At 43.8% G+C, this 17,148-nt stretch overlaps 1 protein-coding gene across 1 annotated transcript in view; it reads left to right on the top strand.

The window, feature by feature from the left end:
• Window positions 1–17,148, top strand: part of LOC131187594 (cytosolic phospholipase A2 epsilon-like) — a 60,954-nt gene that overhangs the window by 1,896 nt on the left and 41,910 nt on the right. The window contains exon 2 of the mRNA XM_058162020.1: window positions 3,931–4,003. Within this exon, the coding sequence (XP_058018003.1) occupies window positions 3,931–4,003 (73 nt within the window). The remainder of the gene's footprint in view (window positions 1–3,930; window positions 4,004–17,148) is intronic.

The following is a 17,148-nucleotide window of genomic DNA, read 5'->3' on the forward strand; positions in this document are numbered from 1 at the left end:
TTTTTATAATTGTCAGAATATAATAAAGTAGTTAGCTTGAAGCCCACCGGTGTGGATCTGGTTCCTTGCACCTGTCGCATTCCTAGGCAAGGACAGACTGCTGAATAGGTGTCAGCCTTACCAGATAGGAAAAACAACCAGATAAGCCAATTCTACTTTATTGTAAAGCTACATGAACATAAATGTGTAAGTTGGAAAGTAGAATTCTCCTGCTATCTCTTTTGCAGCCCAAGAAACCAGGGAGGGTCCCTTCTGAGTGTCTTGTTCCACTCACTGTCCAGCATCTCTTCATCCCATCTCTCAAGATCTTTTCCATACACATTACATTGGGTTACATAACAGAATTGGTCCTACCATGAGACAGAATGAGGTGGAAGGTAGAAGCAAGGCATTAGGAAGAATGACCTCCATAAGTTCCTAGTGTAGCATGCATCTTTCAGGTGCAGTGGAAATCTCTACCTCATTCTATTATTAGAATAAATTGGAAAGAAAAAATTAACTGCCATGCCAATTGAAAATTGCACACCGAACTGCCTGCACTGAAAAAAAAATCTTGGCATCTCTGACAGGAGACTTCAATTATGCTAGATTAAAACAATGCATTCCTGTTACCCGCTAATAATGTTAATATTACAAGTAGCAATTTATAAGACCACAAAGGTGGAAGGATACAAGGAAATACTGAAAGCAGGGGTGAAATACAGCAGCTTCTGACAGGTTCTGGAGAACCGGTAGCAGAAATTTTGAGTAGTTCAGAGAACTGGCAAATACCACCTCTGGCTGGCCCCAGAGTGGGGTGAGAATGGAGATTTTGCTGTATCCTTCCTCTGGAGTGGGGTGGGAATGGAGATTTTGAAGTATCTTCTCCTGCCATGCCCATCAAGCCACGCCCACCAAGCTACACCACACCCACCAAGCCACACCCACTGAACTGGTAGTAAAAAAATTGGATTTCACTACTGACTGAAAGGTACTGTTCATTTCCTTACTTAGCGCAATAACGCATGTTGCACCACCATCCATCACAGGATTAGGCCTCTATAATTTAAAGAAGTAACAAAAAGTCTTTGCAGTTTTATGATAATGCTCCTGTATCTGGGCTGGGAGGCATATTATTATACTGCAGTAGCAGCAGGGTTGATGGAGACAACTATCTATGCAGTTTTGAATTGTTGAGAACTATTAGGCCTACAAGGTTTGGTATAATTCTATTCCCATTATATGTAGTTTTGTACTAATACATAGTAGAATACAGCTGCACAATATAGTATTGTTGTGAATCAAAGCGAAATTCAACAGTCAGTACTTCTTCAGGGATTCTGAAGAAACAGAAAGTTCTCAGAGGGAAAATGAACGTTTCTCTCATTCCGAAAAGAAAAGAATATTTGCAATTCATTGTGGTTGCAGATTCATTGTTTCATCCAGGATAGGGTCTCAGAATTTCACTGGTAATCAGTGGTGGGTTTCAAATTTTTTACTAACAGTTCTGTGGGTGTGGCTGGGTGGGCATGGCTTGGTGGGCGTGGCAGGGGAAGTAAAATCTCCATTCCCACCCCACTCCAGGGGAAGGTTATTGCAAAAATCCCCATTTCCTCCCGATCAGCTGGGACTCAGGAGGCAGAGAATAGATGGGGGTGGGGCCAGTCAGAATTTTTACTACCGGTCAGAGGTAGGTTTCAGCAGGTTCTGACCAGTTCTGGATAACCGGTAGCAGAAATTTTGAGTAGTTCGGAGAACCGGTAAACACCACCTCTGACTGGCCCCACCCCCATCTATTCTCTGCTTCCCGAGTCCCAGCTGATCAGGAGGAAATGGGGTTTTTGCAGTAACCTTCCCCTGGAGTTGGGTGGGAATGGAGATTTTACAGTATCCTTCCCCTGCCACGCCCACCAGGCTATGCCACGCCCACCAGTCCACACCCACAGAACCGGTAGTAAAAAATTTTGAAACCCACCACTGCTACCGGTTCTCCGAACTACTCATAATTTCCGCTACCGGTTCTCCAGAACTGGCCAGAACCTGCTGAAACCCACCTCTGCTGGTAACATTGTCTGAAAGAATATTATCCTGAGAAAAACACATGGATTCTACATCTTTGAAGCATTCCATCTGGATGTTTGCTTCTTGGAAATAACACTGGAGCCAATTTTTGCCTGTTTGAGAATTTTTCCTTTAGTATTGCATGTTCTTGGTTTGCATGTTTTTCATAGTATATTTGTAGGAATTATATCTGCCACTTTAGGTAGAAATTGAAAAGGAAATTTGATAGTAGTAACATATCCTGTCTGCCTTCCTATCCTGCTTTTCTACTTAAAATAACAAACACAGGATTTGTTTAAATGAAAAAAAAATAGCATTTCCGGTTGAACTGGAAATGATAATTCTCTAGAGGTAGATATGTTGACCTTGTTGTCATGTGTTCCAGTGAGCAGTCCCTGATCAGTTGCATGTTGGAGCTTAAGTAAAAGATGTTATCAATTCAACTTTATTGCAAAATATCAATCAAGAAAGGACCAAGTATCCTACCTTTGGCAAAATCTTGTGCAGCCATGCAAACAGATGCACTAATTTACCAGTATCGGCACAAGACAATTTGGTGCCTGAGGTTCCAGAATACACACAGGTTCCTCCCTGCCGGGTTTTACCTGATTTTCAGATTCTTTTAATTAAAGAGCAGACTAAATGGGGAGCTGTCAGCCACATCTATTTTTCCAAGACTGCACTTTCTGAACTCCAAGTATTTTCCATAAGTAACAAAAGGGGATGGCTGCAATTCAGTGGTTCATTTGGAAAAGTGTTCATTCTTTTGGAAGAAAAGATATAGGTGATCAAGAGGGAAATCCTCAGCAGTCTGGGTATTTTCTCATTTAGACCCCATATAGACCAGGGGTCTCCAACCTTGGCAACTTTAAGACTTGTGGACTTCAACTCCCAGAATTCCCTCTTGATTAAGACTTGTGGACTTCAACTCCCAGAATTCAGTTAAAGGGAACATTAGGACAGGGACGGTAGGCACGCTGCTGCTCTTATGCATGCCCCTTACAGACCTCTTAGGAATGGGGTCTATATGGTCTATACCAAGGGCTTCCAACCTTGGCTTTGCTGGCTGTGGGATTCTGGGAGTTGAAGTCCACAAGTCTTAAAGTTGCCAAGGTTGGAGACCCCTGGTATAGACCATATAGATCCCATTCCTAAGAGGTCTTTAAGGGGTATGCATAAGAGCACCAGCGTGCCTACCATCCCTGTCCTAATGTTCCCTTTAATTGTATTCATTTTATGTATTCAATTCATGCTTATATATATATTATTTAATATGTATTCGACAAAATAAATAAATAAAATAAATAAATAAATAAATTTTGTGGCTGTCCATGACCCCTATGGGAGTCATTTCATAAAGAGGCAAGTACTCCATGACAGAGAACTCATAACTGACTTTTCAAATTTGATTACCTGATGTAATATATTTCCAGATCTAAAATGTGCTGACAGGTTAAAAAAAAAGATAACAATTGGTCACTAATGTTCAGGCAACATGACAAAATAGGCTTGTCCTGCCTGCCTTTGCATGTCTTTTATTTCAGAGCAATAGTCCTTGTCTGGAAGAACTGACTATTATTGTCTTGGGGATGGGAGAATATAATTTTATTTTTGCTTTTTTGCTTAAGGATATATAGAATAGCAGCCAGCCAGATAAAAGGTCTTCTATAAACTCTCTGAGGGAGATTGGTGGTTAAGAAATTTGATCTCTCTCTCTCTCTCTCTCTCTCCCTCTCCCTCTCCCTCTCCTGCTCCCTCTCCCTCTTTCTATCTCTATCTCTCTATCTTTATCTCTCTATCACCATGTGTCCATGTCCATGTTCCATGTCTATGTCTATCTATTAATAACTAAATATTAATTGATATTTTCTATTTATTTTCATTCTATAGACGGAAACAGCTCCTTGTAGTCTCCTCACGGTAAAGATCATAAAAATCAAGAACCTCCGGAAAGCAGATCTATGTGAGTTCCTCAACTTACCTTTTGGTTAGAATCATAAGGGAGAAAAAGATCACAAGGAAGTTGAAATAGAATATAAGATACATTAGCAGTCTTTTTCAATGCTAAATGTGCATGATTAGGCCAATTATTATTTCTATTTTTGGAAATCTCATATGAAGATTATGTATGCAAATGTTGAAAACTGATGGGATTATACTGATATGACATGTCATGAGATTTTATAAATTCACGACATTTCAGCCATTGAGGCAATCCACCATGTTTTCTCGACAATAACATGACATAATAAGAGAATTGGAAGGGACCTTGGAGGTCTTCTAGTCCAACCCCTTGCCCAGGCAGGAAACCCTACACCATTTCATCTAAATGGCTATCCAACATTTTCTTAAAATTTTCCAGTGTTGGAGCAATATAAGACCCTGTCTTATATTTTTTGAACCCCAAAATAAGCACTTGGCCTTATTTTTGGGGAGGTCTTATTATTTTGGGGTGCATGGAGCAAGATTGGGCTCCTCTTGCCATCTTACCTGATTTCCAGCTCTATGTTTAAATATTTTCATGGAGGGCTTATTTTTGGGGGGAGGCTTATTTTAGCACATGCTCTCAGAAGCCCGATTGGGCTTGTTATCACGGGATGTCTTATTTTTGGGGAAACAGGGTATTATCTATGTTTGGTCAATATCATTAAAAATGGATAGCAAATATTTATGAAGTATTTATTTTTACAATTTTTATTGCGCATCCTAATTCTAATGGAGTCTGGTGTACACAATAAAGTTAGAAACAAATGCATTAAATACATATATAAATAATAGAAACTGTAAAGAGTAAAACTACTAGATCACAGGCACCATTCACTTAACACGTAACATCTGGTGGATGAATAAACAAATGTTAACTGATAATAAACCACAATAACTTTAATGTGAAACCATCCATTTCATGTCATCATCACACACAATGTCTTACAATGTCTGATGCAAGTATGCAAGTTACATTGTTAGTTTAATGATATCATGCCACATATTATTTGTTTAACGACTTTCCTTACCTATCATAGATAACATTTCCCCATCGATATGTAAATTTTCATTTTTCATTAAACTGTAAAGGACAAAGTAGTTTTTTATGCTTCACTGTTTTATAAGATTTGGTGAAAATGGACAATAAATCCACTTTAAGATTCATAATGAGAGGTGTTGGATAAGTGTTTCCAATTTCCTCCAAAACTTTTAACCAAAAGTAATAATTAAAGCACAAATATGTACACAGAATTGATTAGAAGAAAAATGTATACAATAAATGCACTGTTTATTTTACTAAATCATTTAGTAAACGAAGAACAATATTTTAAATTTTGTTTTAAATATATTATGGGGAGGTACAGGTGCCACGTCCAAATTCAGCAAGTATCTGTGGGTGCCATGCTACCAATTCTTCATGAGATTTGCAGAACCAATTTAGCACAAATGCCACTATAACGAACGCTAAAGCCATAAATGCCTTAAGCAAGTAGCATCTAATAGCTTTTTTTCCATTTATTCTTAGCTTAATCTAAGGATAAGTCACACTGGTCATGCTAACAGAATCTAGTAGCTATTGTAGTGGCCAATCATACCTTAAGTTGGTCAAAGAATGATTAGGATGTTTTATGAACACCAAAAAATGTGGGCATCTCAGAACCTCAAAACCGTGACTAAATGAAATTCCTCCAGCTGATTATGGAGAGGGATTAAAAAATTAACAGGTGGCTGCTAGGACAGAAATGAATTGCTAAAGCTGTTCCATAAACAGTGCTTGCCTAAATATTCTGGGCCTTCTACTTTACATTTCAGTCCCTTGGAGAGCATGGGACAAAGGCAAAAAAAAAAAGAGAGACAGGGACGGGTAATTCTTCCAAATCTGTCTGTGGTAATGTCTATTCAAATCCCAGTACTGCAAACATTTTTTTCTTCAAAATGCCTCCAACCTCCCAAGAAAGGAAAAGAAAAGAAAACACACTAATCCAGGAAGTGATGATCTCACAGCCAACCTTGTGGTATCTGGAAAGCTCTCAGAAATGTTTGATTGAGGCACATATGATTATGAGCAGGTGAGAGGCTCACTGGGTCAGTCATGTCATGTGCATAAAGTTATTATCTCTTAGTGATGGAATAATGGTATTTCTGTACACAAGCTAATTTGTCCTTAATTAAACAAACAAGCAAACAAATGTACGGTTGAATAGACAAATAAAGATGGAGTTTTAAACACCTATAGTATATGTTTGGGACATAACTATGAGTCTGCCACTGAAAATACCAATACATCAAGATTTCCATTAAATCATCAACTAAAGCCAACAAAAATACCAATGCTATCTGGTCCCGAAAAGCTTGACAAATTGCAACAAGAAGGCAGGCAACATTCCAACCTGGGATGTATTTTAAAGGACTTATTGAAGTACATTTTCCTATGGGAAGGTTGCTTACAAGCATGAACATGTTATTTAGAAAAGTCCCTAAAACAATGCATAACTTTGGAACACTAAGGAAAGGTATTTTTATGCAAACTTTTTCTGCTAAGTTTGTAAACAGGCACGAATGAGAACATATGATCAGTCAGGTAGGGCATTCAGGGAAAATCACACTGACAGATCCACCCATCCATATGAAAATCTAAGTTTCCATGACTAAGTATAATTTTCTTCCTGTATGTAACCATTCCATGTAGAAACAGATTTGGATGTGGCTTGCATTAAAAGAAGTGCTAGTTCCACCCAAATATGTTTTGTGGTGTTATTGGCATTTGAAGAAACATCATGCTAATCTGAATATTTGAATCAGATGTCTCTAGGATTAGTTAATCTTTGGATACATATTTCAACTTGGCTCTATTAAACATTTGATAGCATTTTGGCAAATATATATACATTTGTGGTTTTTCTGTTTAAGAAAGCCAAGTTGAAATACACACACACACACACACACACAGAAAGAGGTGGGGGGTGGGCTGCTGGGGGTTTTCAGGGGTTTGGGAGAACCTCTAGCTAAGATTCTGTGCAGTTCGGAGAACCCCCAAATCCTACTCCTGGCTCGCCTCATCCTGCCTCGCCCCGTCCCACCCATCCCGCCCCACCCCTTCCAGGAGTCTCCATGCAGCCCATTTTGGATATAGAGAAGTGCAGGGTTTGTGCAGAGGCTTAGGGAGGGTGAAAAATGGGCCTACCAGAAGTTTGGGAAGTCTGGAAATGAGCCTGTTTCTGGCCTCCAGAGGGCCTCCAGAGCCTGGGGAGGCCGTTTTCATGCTCCTGGAGGCTTGAGGAAAGCCTGCAGAGCCCAGGGAGGGCAAAAACACCATGTTGCAGGAAGTGGACTAGGCCACGCCTGTTAAGTTCTGGAAGTAACGAGGCTGGAGACCAGGGTAGTGACAACAGCTCTTTAATATAGGGTGAACCCAGCAACAGGCTGGGGAACAAACCTCTCCTTTTATACAGTTCTACGGACGGCTTCGTCCAATCAGCAACGTGCTGATTTCCCGCTCAAATATTTAAAGGAACATACAAGAATACATAACACTCCTCCCCTCCCAGAAAACACTTTGCCTCTATTTGCATTTTATTTACATGTTATTTTTCGACGTAGTCACGCAAATAACCTGGGCGTCTCCTAGTTCTTTCAGACCTGCGCGGTTCAGTTCTGGGTGGTGTTTTGAGCTGTTCGGAGGGTCTATTTTCTCCTCCCAGCTCTTTCTCTAAGCCATCGGGCCCTGGATTATTGGCAGATTCCTTTTCTTGGCCATCCGGCCCTGGATTATTTTTGTAATTTTCCCTGTTGTTTCCCTCTGGAACCAGATGGCGTCGCTGGACCTCCGGGACCTCAGCTAAGTCTTGCGCCTCCCCCGGGTCATTGTCAGCTGTGGGTTCAAATAAGGAGGGGTCATAATTTATTTCTTGTGGCTTAGGTTGTTCAGTTATTCGTCTCCTTATCTGATCTATGTGGCGCCTCCATACTCGGTTGTCTTGTAATTCGACCAAGTATGACTTTGGGCCGGTTGCTTTTATTATTTGTCCCGCGAGCCAACTCGGGCCGTCCCCGTAGTTGCGGGCCCACACTCGGTCGCCTATGCCCAATTCCCTTGTTTTGTCTATTTCCCCCTTGTAACCCTCTGGTGTGTAATGGGGACTCAAGCGGTCAAGTGGGCACCGGAGTTTCCGTCCATCAATAGTTCGGCTGGGCTTCTGCCTGTAGCAGTGCTTGGGGTTCTGTGCTGAACGGCCAGAAAGAAGTCTATCTTTGTTTGCCAGTCACCTGGCTTGAGCCTGGACAATGCCTCCTTAGCGCTCCGGACGGAACGCTCTGCAAGGCCATTCGACGCAGGGTGGAAAGGCGCAGAGAGGGCATGTCGGATGCCCTCCTCTGCCAAGTATTCCTCGAACTGGGCTGCCGTGATTTGCGGCCCGTTGTCTGACACCAGAGTGTCAGGCAACCCGTGGGTTGCGAATAAGTGGCGCAGGGCTGCGATTACTGCCTCGGCCGTAGTGGATTTCATTAGTATGATCTCCAACCATTTAGAGAATGCGTCGACAACCACTAGAAAAGTTTGGCCATGGAAAGGGCCAGCAAAATCAATGTGAATTCTTGACCAGGGCCCTTGGGGTTTCCCATTCCTGACTGGGGCCGTTGGAGGTAGGGGTCTGGACTCTTGGCAAGCCTGGCATTTCCCTACCCTCTCAGCAATCTCTGAATCCATGAGTGGCCACCACATAGCTTCTTGCTAGCCCCTTCATCCTTACGATCCCTGGGTGGCCCTCGTGGAGGAGGTCCAGTACCTTTCCCTTAATTTATCGGGATTACCACGATCACCCCATAACAGGCACCCCTTGAGCCGAGAGCTCATCCTTTTTAACAAATTCTTTGAACGTTCGCCCGGCGCAGCGGCCACCCTCTTGTACCCAACCGAGTACAGTCCTTAACATAATGTCGGTATGATGCCGAGCCACTTCCTTAGATGTGACTGGGCCAGAGTCAAGAGTCAATAAGCAGGATGGGCGTCCCGGCGTGGGGTCTTGATGGCCCCTGGCAGTGGGCATCTGCTTAACGCGTCTGCATGCCCCACTTCTTTCCTGGTCGATGCTGCAGCTTGTACGAATAAGCGGCTAAGAAAATAGTCCATCGGGTCAAGCGTGGCGAAAGTGCCACAGGCGTTGGTGATCGCCAGCCAGTATCCCTAGTAGCGGTCTGTGGTCAGTCACGATTTCAAAATTCCGCCCAAAGACATATTCGTGGAATTTTTAACCCTGACACAATGGCTAGTGCTTCTTTATCTAATTGGCTGTAGTTCCTCTCTGGGAGGACATCGTTCTAGAGTAAAAGCTATAGGGGCTTCTGTGCCGTTTGGAAGTCTATGGCTGAGTACAGCCCCACCCCATAAGGGAGGCATCGCAAACCAGCACTAGGGCAATGAGTTGTGATATTGGATGAGCAGGCTATCACTTGAGAGCAGGTTCTTTACTGCCTCAAAAGCCCTGTTTTCCGACTTTCCCCAAGACCAAACAGTATTTTTCCCTAACAGTCTATGCAGCGGTTCGGCAACGGTCGCTTTGTTCTTTAAAAAGACCGCGTAAAAATTCACTAACCCCAGGAATGCCTGCAACTCTGCTTTGTTTTTGGGCGCTGGAGCCTTTCTAATTGCCTTGACCTTGCTCTCAGTGGGGTGAATTCCTTTCTTGTCTATCCGGTAGCCCAAGAACTCGACGGATTCGACCCCTATCTGGCATTTGTTTACCTTGACTTTTAATCCGCTGTCCGGAAAATGCCCAAAACCTTTCTTAACGCTCCCCAATTCCTCTATGTTTTCCCCTGAAATTAGGACATCATCGAAGTAGGGAACTACCCCTGGGAGCCCCTGTAGAAGACGTTCCATTAGGTTTTGGAACAGCCCTGGTGCCACACTCACCCCAAATTGCAATCGGGTGCACTTGAAGGCCCCCCTGTGCGTTACAATCGTTTGGGCTTCAGCTGTGCGGGTGTCTACGGGCAGTTGTTGGTAGGCTTGGGCCAAGTCTAACTTTGCAAAGACTTTCCCTCGCCCCAAAGAGTGCAGCAGATGTTGCACCACTGGAACCGGGTAAGCGCTTTTCTGTAAGGCTTTGTTAAGCGTCGCCTTGTAGTCAGCGCAAATTCTAATTGACCCGTCTGGTTTTATTGGGGTGACGATTGGCGTCTCCCACTTTGCGTGATCGACTGGCACCAAAATCCCCTGATTTATGAGCTTATCTAGCTCCTTATCGATTCTTGGTTTTAGGGGAAAAGGGACTCTCCTCGCCTTAAGCCGAATGGGAGCTACCTGGGGGTCTAAGTTGAAGGATATAGGGTCCCCTTGTACTTGCCCAGGCAGTCCTTGAAGACATCTTCGAACTCGTTAAAGAGAATGTCTTTCAGGTTACAGTCACTTCTGTAGATGCCAGTCACTCCCATGCCCAGGGCACGAAACCAGTCTAGTCCCAACAGACTGGGCAGGGTTCCTTCAACGATCGTGATGGGCAGGGTCTTCCTATGTGGTCCGTACTCGACTCGGACGGAGGTGGTCCCTCGAACAGGGATGCGATTCCCCTGGTAGTCATGGATTCGCAGCCGTTGTGCTTGCAGGTGGTGCTTCGCGACTGACGGCAGTGACTTCGCCAAAGTGTCCCAGGACATGATGGTGATCGCTGATCCCATGTCTACTTCGAGCCGGCACCGTACTCCCTCTATTTTTGGTCTGGTGAAGATCTTCTTCTCCACTCGAGGCGCGCCTATGACCACAGTCGTTTGGTTTGAATCCGCGCCTTTTTGTTTGAGCCAATCGCGGTCGCCTTGCCGATTCCGCGCTCTGATTGGCCGATTTGAATTTTCGGCGGAAGGTTGGGCGCTCGACAAACTTGAGCTAGGTGCCCTTCTTCCGCACCGCCGACATGTCGCGTCCTTAAATTTGCAGCGTTGGCGCTGGTGTTGACCACCGCAGCTTCCGCATTCGTCTCGGTCCCCTTTGTCGCGTTTCTCGGTTCTGCAGACCCTTCCTCATCTTCACCGTCGGATTCGGTCTGAACCTCCTCCTGGTGCACTGGGGTTGTCTTCGCGCTTGCCTTTGGTGGGACCGGCTTTTGCAGTGTCTCCGCCGCTTGGGTGGACATTTCATGTGCTCTGGCTTCGTCCAGGCGTTGGCCAGCGCCAGGTTGCTCTTTGCTAGCAGCCGTCGCCGCAAACAGATGTCTCGGACCCCTCGGATGAGTTGCTCGAGGAGCACCTCGTCTAGGTCGCGGTATCCGCAGTCCTTGGGCCCTTTTCCTAGGGCGGCCATGGAGTCACCGGTCGATTCGCCTCCATCTGCCTTCGCTCTCGAATTCAAACCGCCTCACGATTTGGACGGCGTTGGCGGTGGTTTTAGTAAAGTCTGTAGAGTTGGCCACGACACCGATTGTAGCGGCGTTGGCTCTGCCAGGGCTTCCGCGATATCAATGACCTCCGGACCGCAGTGACTTAAGAAATGAACCCTTTTCCGGTTATCTGGAACTCCTTGCAGTTCGTTGGCTTCTAGAAAGCTTTCGAAACGGGTCATATACGTTCCCCATTTCTCTTTAGCCGGGTCAAACGGTGCGGGCGGAGTGTAACTGGCCATCTCCGCTTTTCTGCCCTGTGTTTGCTGGGTTCGGGTCTGTCGTGCTTCAGCTCGGTTCTGGTTCTCCTAGCCTCGAGATCCCACCTTCGTCGCCAGTGTTAAGTTCTGGAAGTAACGAGGCTGGAGACCAGGGTAGTGACAACAGCTCTTTAATATAGGGTGAACCCAGCAACAGGCTGGGGGAAAAACCTCTCCTTTTATACAGTTCTGCTGGAGGCTTCGTCCAATCAGCAACGTGCTGATTTCCCGCTCAAATATTTAAAGGAACATACAAGAATACATAACAACGCCCTTCATGGCCATGCCCACCCAGCAATCAGGCAGAGAACCCCTTGCTAAAATTTTTGAAGCCCACCCCTGCACATACATACATGTATATCTCCCCCCCACAAAGTGTCAAGATATACTGTATAAAATATATATTACATAGCATAAGCTACTTTCCTAGAAGAGGAAACAATAAACTGCCTCTCCTCCAAATACGAACATTTAATAAAGGGATATCCCTAAGGTACATGTGTGTAAAAAAAACTCATAATGACAGCTGTCAACGTGTGTTCAAAGCCCTGCCTTTTTTTGACACATACAATGATCCCGCTCCCAACTACCACTTCCTAAAAGATTTGCATGTTCAGTAACACAAAATGTTGCCTAATATGTATGACAAAAAAAGGGAGGGCTGACCAGAATGCCAAGTTTGCCTTCTCCTTCCAAAAGGAGGTCATGAGTCTTCTTTAACATTTATGCATGCAAATTTATAAACTTATCTATAAATAATACTTAGGCTAATTTATAGAGAGGCAAACCCATCCATTTAATAAGGTCAAGTAAATGTGGATTGTTTGGGTGAGTAATTTGAAGCCCCCACCATTCTTTTCTTAGCGTGCTTTGAGGTGCCTTTGCTTGACTTACCAAATGCTAAACTGCTCTCCATAATTTACCTGGAGCCTCGTGATAACCCAAATTGTGTGATTTACCCATGGTTCTGTGTGACATGTGAAACTAGAAAACTGGATTGACTAACTGGTTCAATTAATCTTAGTTAAGGAACAAGCCTTCTGGAGGGACTGCATAGATAAAGTACATTTGGAATGATGCACATGGCAGAGGCAATTCATAAGAGTATATGTACAAAGACTATAGGGTCCTTGGTGCTCTCTAAGCTTGGTGGTTTTCTTAAAGTTTTATTACCGTACTAGGTAACATCATTAGTGTTAGAAGGGATTGTGGTTTGCTCTTATTTTTATATACTAATGGGTTGCCCTGTCAGCATTGGTGGAAAGTTCTTGTTGGTTTCTTGATTAGACTGTTTACTATTAGCTTGTTTGTCTCCATTGATAGTTCTTGACTTTTTATATTTAAAAAAAAGGGGGGGGGAAATCATAGTTAATGGTGTCATGGGAACACTACTTGTGTTCTGGGATAAATGGAGGCCATCTTCAAAGAGCTATCTGACTGTTGATAGCTGTTTCAAAAGAGACCTGTTTACGTTAACCAGAACATGCTGGGGCTGCCCAAATCATCCCCAAAGTCACTTTGCAAAGCAACCCTCCTTAAAGTTTTGAGAAAGTTACATGTTTGGAAGGCTTCCTGGATTTCATCTTCTTTTTGCTGTTGGTTTCCTGTGGCTTGTCTGCATGAATATGTGCACACTTCCATAGACGGAAATCTCATTATTTAATCAGCAGTCTCAAGACTTTCCAGGGTCACAGCTGCCTTAGTTGCTTTGATGATCTCTTGAGGGCTCGGGACAGAGGTTGTTCCTCTGTCTTGGTCCTATTAGATCTCTCAGCGGCTTTTGATACCATCGATCATGGTATCCTGCTGCGCCGACTCGAGGACTTGGAGTGAGGGCACTGTTCATCGGTGGTTCTCCTCCTACCTCTCCGACCGGTCGCAGACGGTGTTGACCGGGGGACAGAGATCGACCCCAAGGCGCCTCTTATGTGGGGTGCCGCAGGGATCGGTTCTCTCGCCCCTTCTGTTCAACATCTATATGAAGCCGCTGGGTGAGATCATCCGTGGTCTTGGGGTGAGTTGTCATCTATCGCTGATGATACTCAGCTCTATATTTCCACCCCTAACCACCCCAACGAGGCTGTTGAAGTGATGTCCCAGTGCCTGGAGGCCGTACGGGTCTGGATGGGGAGGAACAGACTCAGACTCAATCCCACCAAGACCGAGTGGCTGTGGATGCCGGCGGCCCGGTACAGTCAGCTAATTCCATCACTGACCATTGGGGGCGAACTATTGGCCCCCACGGAAAGGGCTCGTAATCTGGGCGTCCTCCTGGGTGCACGGCTGTCTTTAGAAGGTCATATGATAGCCGTCACCAGGAGCCTTTCATCAGGTTCGCCTGATCGCCAGTTACGCCTTTCTGGATCGGGCTTCCTTATGCACAGTCGCTCATGCCCTTGTTACATCCGCCTGGACTACTGTAATGCTCTCTACATGGGGCTCCCTTGAAGTGTGCCGGAGACTCCAACTGGTCCAGAATGCGGCTGCGCGGGTGATAGAAGGAGCACCTTTTGGCTCCCATGTAACACCCCTCCTGCGTAATCTGCACTGGCTCCCAGTGGTCTTCCGGGTTCACTTTAAGGTACTTGTCATCACCTTTAAAACGCTCCATGGCCTAGGGCCGGGATATTTACGGGACCGCCTACTGCCACCATTAGCCTCTCACCGACCAGGGCGGTCTCACAGAGGGGGCCTCCTCCGGATACCGTCAGCTAAACAATGTCGGCTGTCGACCTCTAGGGGGAGGGCCTTCTCTGTGGGGCCCCCTACCCTCTGGAACGAGCTCCCTCTGGGGCTTCGTCAACTCCCCGATCTCAAGTCCTTCCGCCGCGAGCTGAAGACGTTGCTGTTTCGAAGAGCAGGACTAGCCTGAATGTAGTTTTAAATTGGATTTTTTAAAAAAGGGGTTTAAATGAGGTTTTAAATTTGTATTTAAAAGTTAGAGCATCAATTGAATTTAACTATCTATTCTTTAGCTGTTTTTTATCTATTATATGTTTTCTGTTGTTTTTTGTCTGTGAACCGCCCTGAGTCTTTCGGGAGATGGGCGGTATACAAATATAATAAATAATAATAATAATAATAATAATAATATTTTGAAGAAAATATACATATATGTATAAAAATATGCATCAACTATATCAATTTGATATGATGAAGGGAACAATAGGACAGGAACGGTAGGCACTTTTGTGCTCTTATGCACGCCCCTTATAGCCCTCTTAGAAATGGGGTGAGGTCAATAGTAGACAGTTTTTGGTTGAAGATTTTGGGATTTTGAGTAGAGACTATGGAGTCAGGTAATGAGTTCCAAGCATTAACAACTCTGTTACAGAAGTCATATTTTCTGCAATCAAGTTTGAAGCAGTTGACATTTAGCTTTATTTTAGGTTTTATTTTAATGTTTTAATTCGGCCATTTGTGTAATAAGTTTTTTAATTCATGGTTTTATGTGTATATTGCTGTCATTTTTATTTTGGCTGTAAACTGCCCTGAGTCCCTCTGGAGAAGGGCAGTATAAAAATTTAATAAATAAAATAAATAAATAAGCTTGAATCTATTTTTTGCTCTTGTAATATTGCGATTGAAGCTGAAGTAGTCTTTTATAGGAAGGATATTGCAATAGATGATTTTGTGTGTTAAACACAGGTCATGTCGAAGTCAACGGAGTTGTAAGTTTTCTAATCCCAGGATTTCAAGTCTGTTGGTATAAGGTATTTTGTTGTTTTCGGAGGAGTGAAGAACTCTTCTAGTAAAATATTTCTGGACTCTTTCTATTGTATTTATGTCAGAGATGTGGTATGGGTTCCAGACGGATGAGCTGTATTCAAGAATAGGTCTGGCAAATGTTTTGTATGCTCTAGTTAGTAGTGTAGAGTTTTTAGAAAAGAAGCTGCGTAAAATTAGGTTTACAACTCTTAGGGCTTTTTTCGCTATGTAGTTGCAGTGAGCTTTGGCACTAAGGTCATTAGATATGAAAACTCCAAGATCTTTGACAGGGTGGGGGTCATCAGTTAGGTAATGTCCATCAAGTTTGTACTTGATGTTAGGGTTCTTTTTTCCAATATGTAAGACTGAGCATTTGCTGGTTGATGCCTTCTCCTTGAAATCTTTTGCATGGCCATGGATCTCCAAACCACCCTTTTGGATGTTTTGGGAAATTACAGTCTGTAGCTATTTGCCCCAGTCCTACCTGGATCCTTTTCAGCTAGTCTTTGCAATTGGATTGAAATGATATATTCTATTCAACTACCTATCACAGCACACAGTTACCCCCTGGCTTAATGATACTGCTGTTCTTTGCAAACAAGTAACTTTTTAAAAAAAATGCAGATTTCAATAGAATCTGTTGAAGCAAATGTCTCTTGATTACAATCAATTACAAGTTGTTGCTTGTGTAATACAGCAAACATGTAATCAACAGTAACTCCTCTGAGACTCGCTTGGCGTGCGAGAGTTTTAGAAAAATGGAATGTCTAATTCCATCAAAAATTATAGCTGTAAATATGAAGGATGTGCCTTTCCTTAAAAAAAGTGCAAGTATCCTACACATGGAAATGTGTAAGGTGAAAAGAGCAGAAAACAACCTCCAGACAACAGGAATTATTGGTGAACTGGTTTGGCCAGCCAAAGGAGCATTTCCTGCTGAAACTATTGAAATTGCATTTGGAATTTAAAATATAGGCTGCATTTTGAATATTAGGCTATTTTTCTTTGTTTGGATCCATCCGGGGAGGCTCTTATTATAATATCAACCATTTGATCATTATGTAAGAAATTATGCTTCTCTAAGCCTTTTAAAATCCACAGTATTTGTGAAAATCATACAGATCCAAGCCATCACACTGGCTTAACTGACTGAACTGGCTTAAAGAATGGGTCCAAAATCCAGGACCCATTACTCCCACGGGACTGAAATTTGGCAAAGTTGTAGCTGTTTCAGAGCAGCTGTGCCACCACATGGCCATGGATAGTCACAGTTTTGTGATTGTTCTTTCTAAATTCACAAGATGGAGGGGCATATCCCTGCCCTTCTGGTAAAAAAATTGAAATTGCTTAACTGTGGAGTTGATGAAGAAAGGACGAGGAAGGGACTTGGATGCCTAATGGCAAGATAGGGATAGCTAGGGGATGGGCCCTGGAGGAAGGAGGCTGTTGAAACCATGTTGAGATGGAGAGTGGGGGCAGCAGTGAAATCCACTTACCTTCGCTACCTGTTCGGGTGTGCTCCCCTGCGGGAGTGTGCATGCACTATGCACGCACATGCCTCTTCTGTGCATGTGCAGAACTTTCTGTGTGTGCACAGATGGTTAAAGAATGGAATGTAATGATGTCCTGGCGGGTTGGCAGAGCTTCCCATTGCCAGTGCTACTTGTTTGGTGAGTCGGATAGAACCAGGGGGGATTTCACTGCTGACTGGGGGTGCAATGCAAGTGTTTGAAGGGCACAATCGGTATTTTGATTCCTACAGTAGACTGATAGTCCATAGG

This window comes from Ahaetulla prasina, chromosome 1, assembly GCF_028640845.1.
Source record: "Ahaetulla prasina isolate Xishuangbanna chromosome 1, ASM2864084v1, whole genome shotgun sequence".
NCBI classification, from domain to species: Eukaryota; Metazoa; Chordata; class Lepidosauria; order Squamata; family Colubridae; genus Ahaetulla; species Ahaetulla prasina.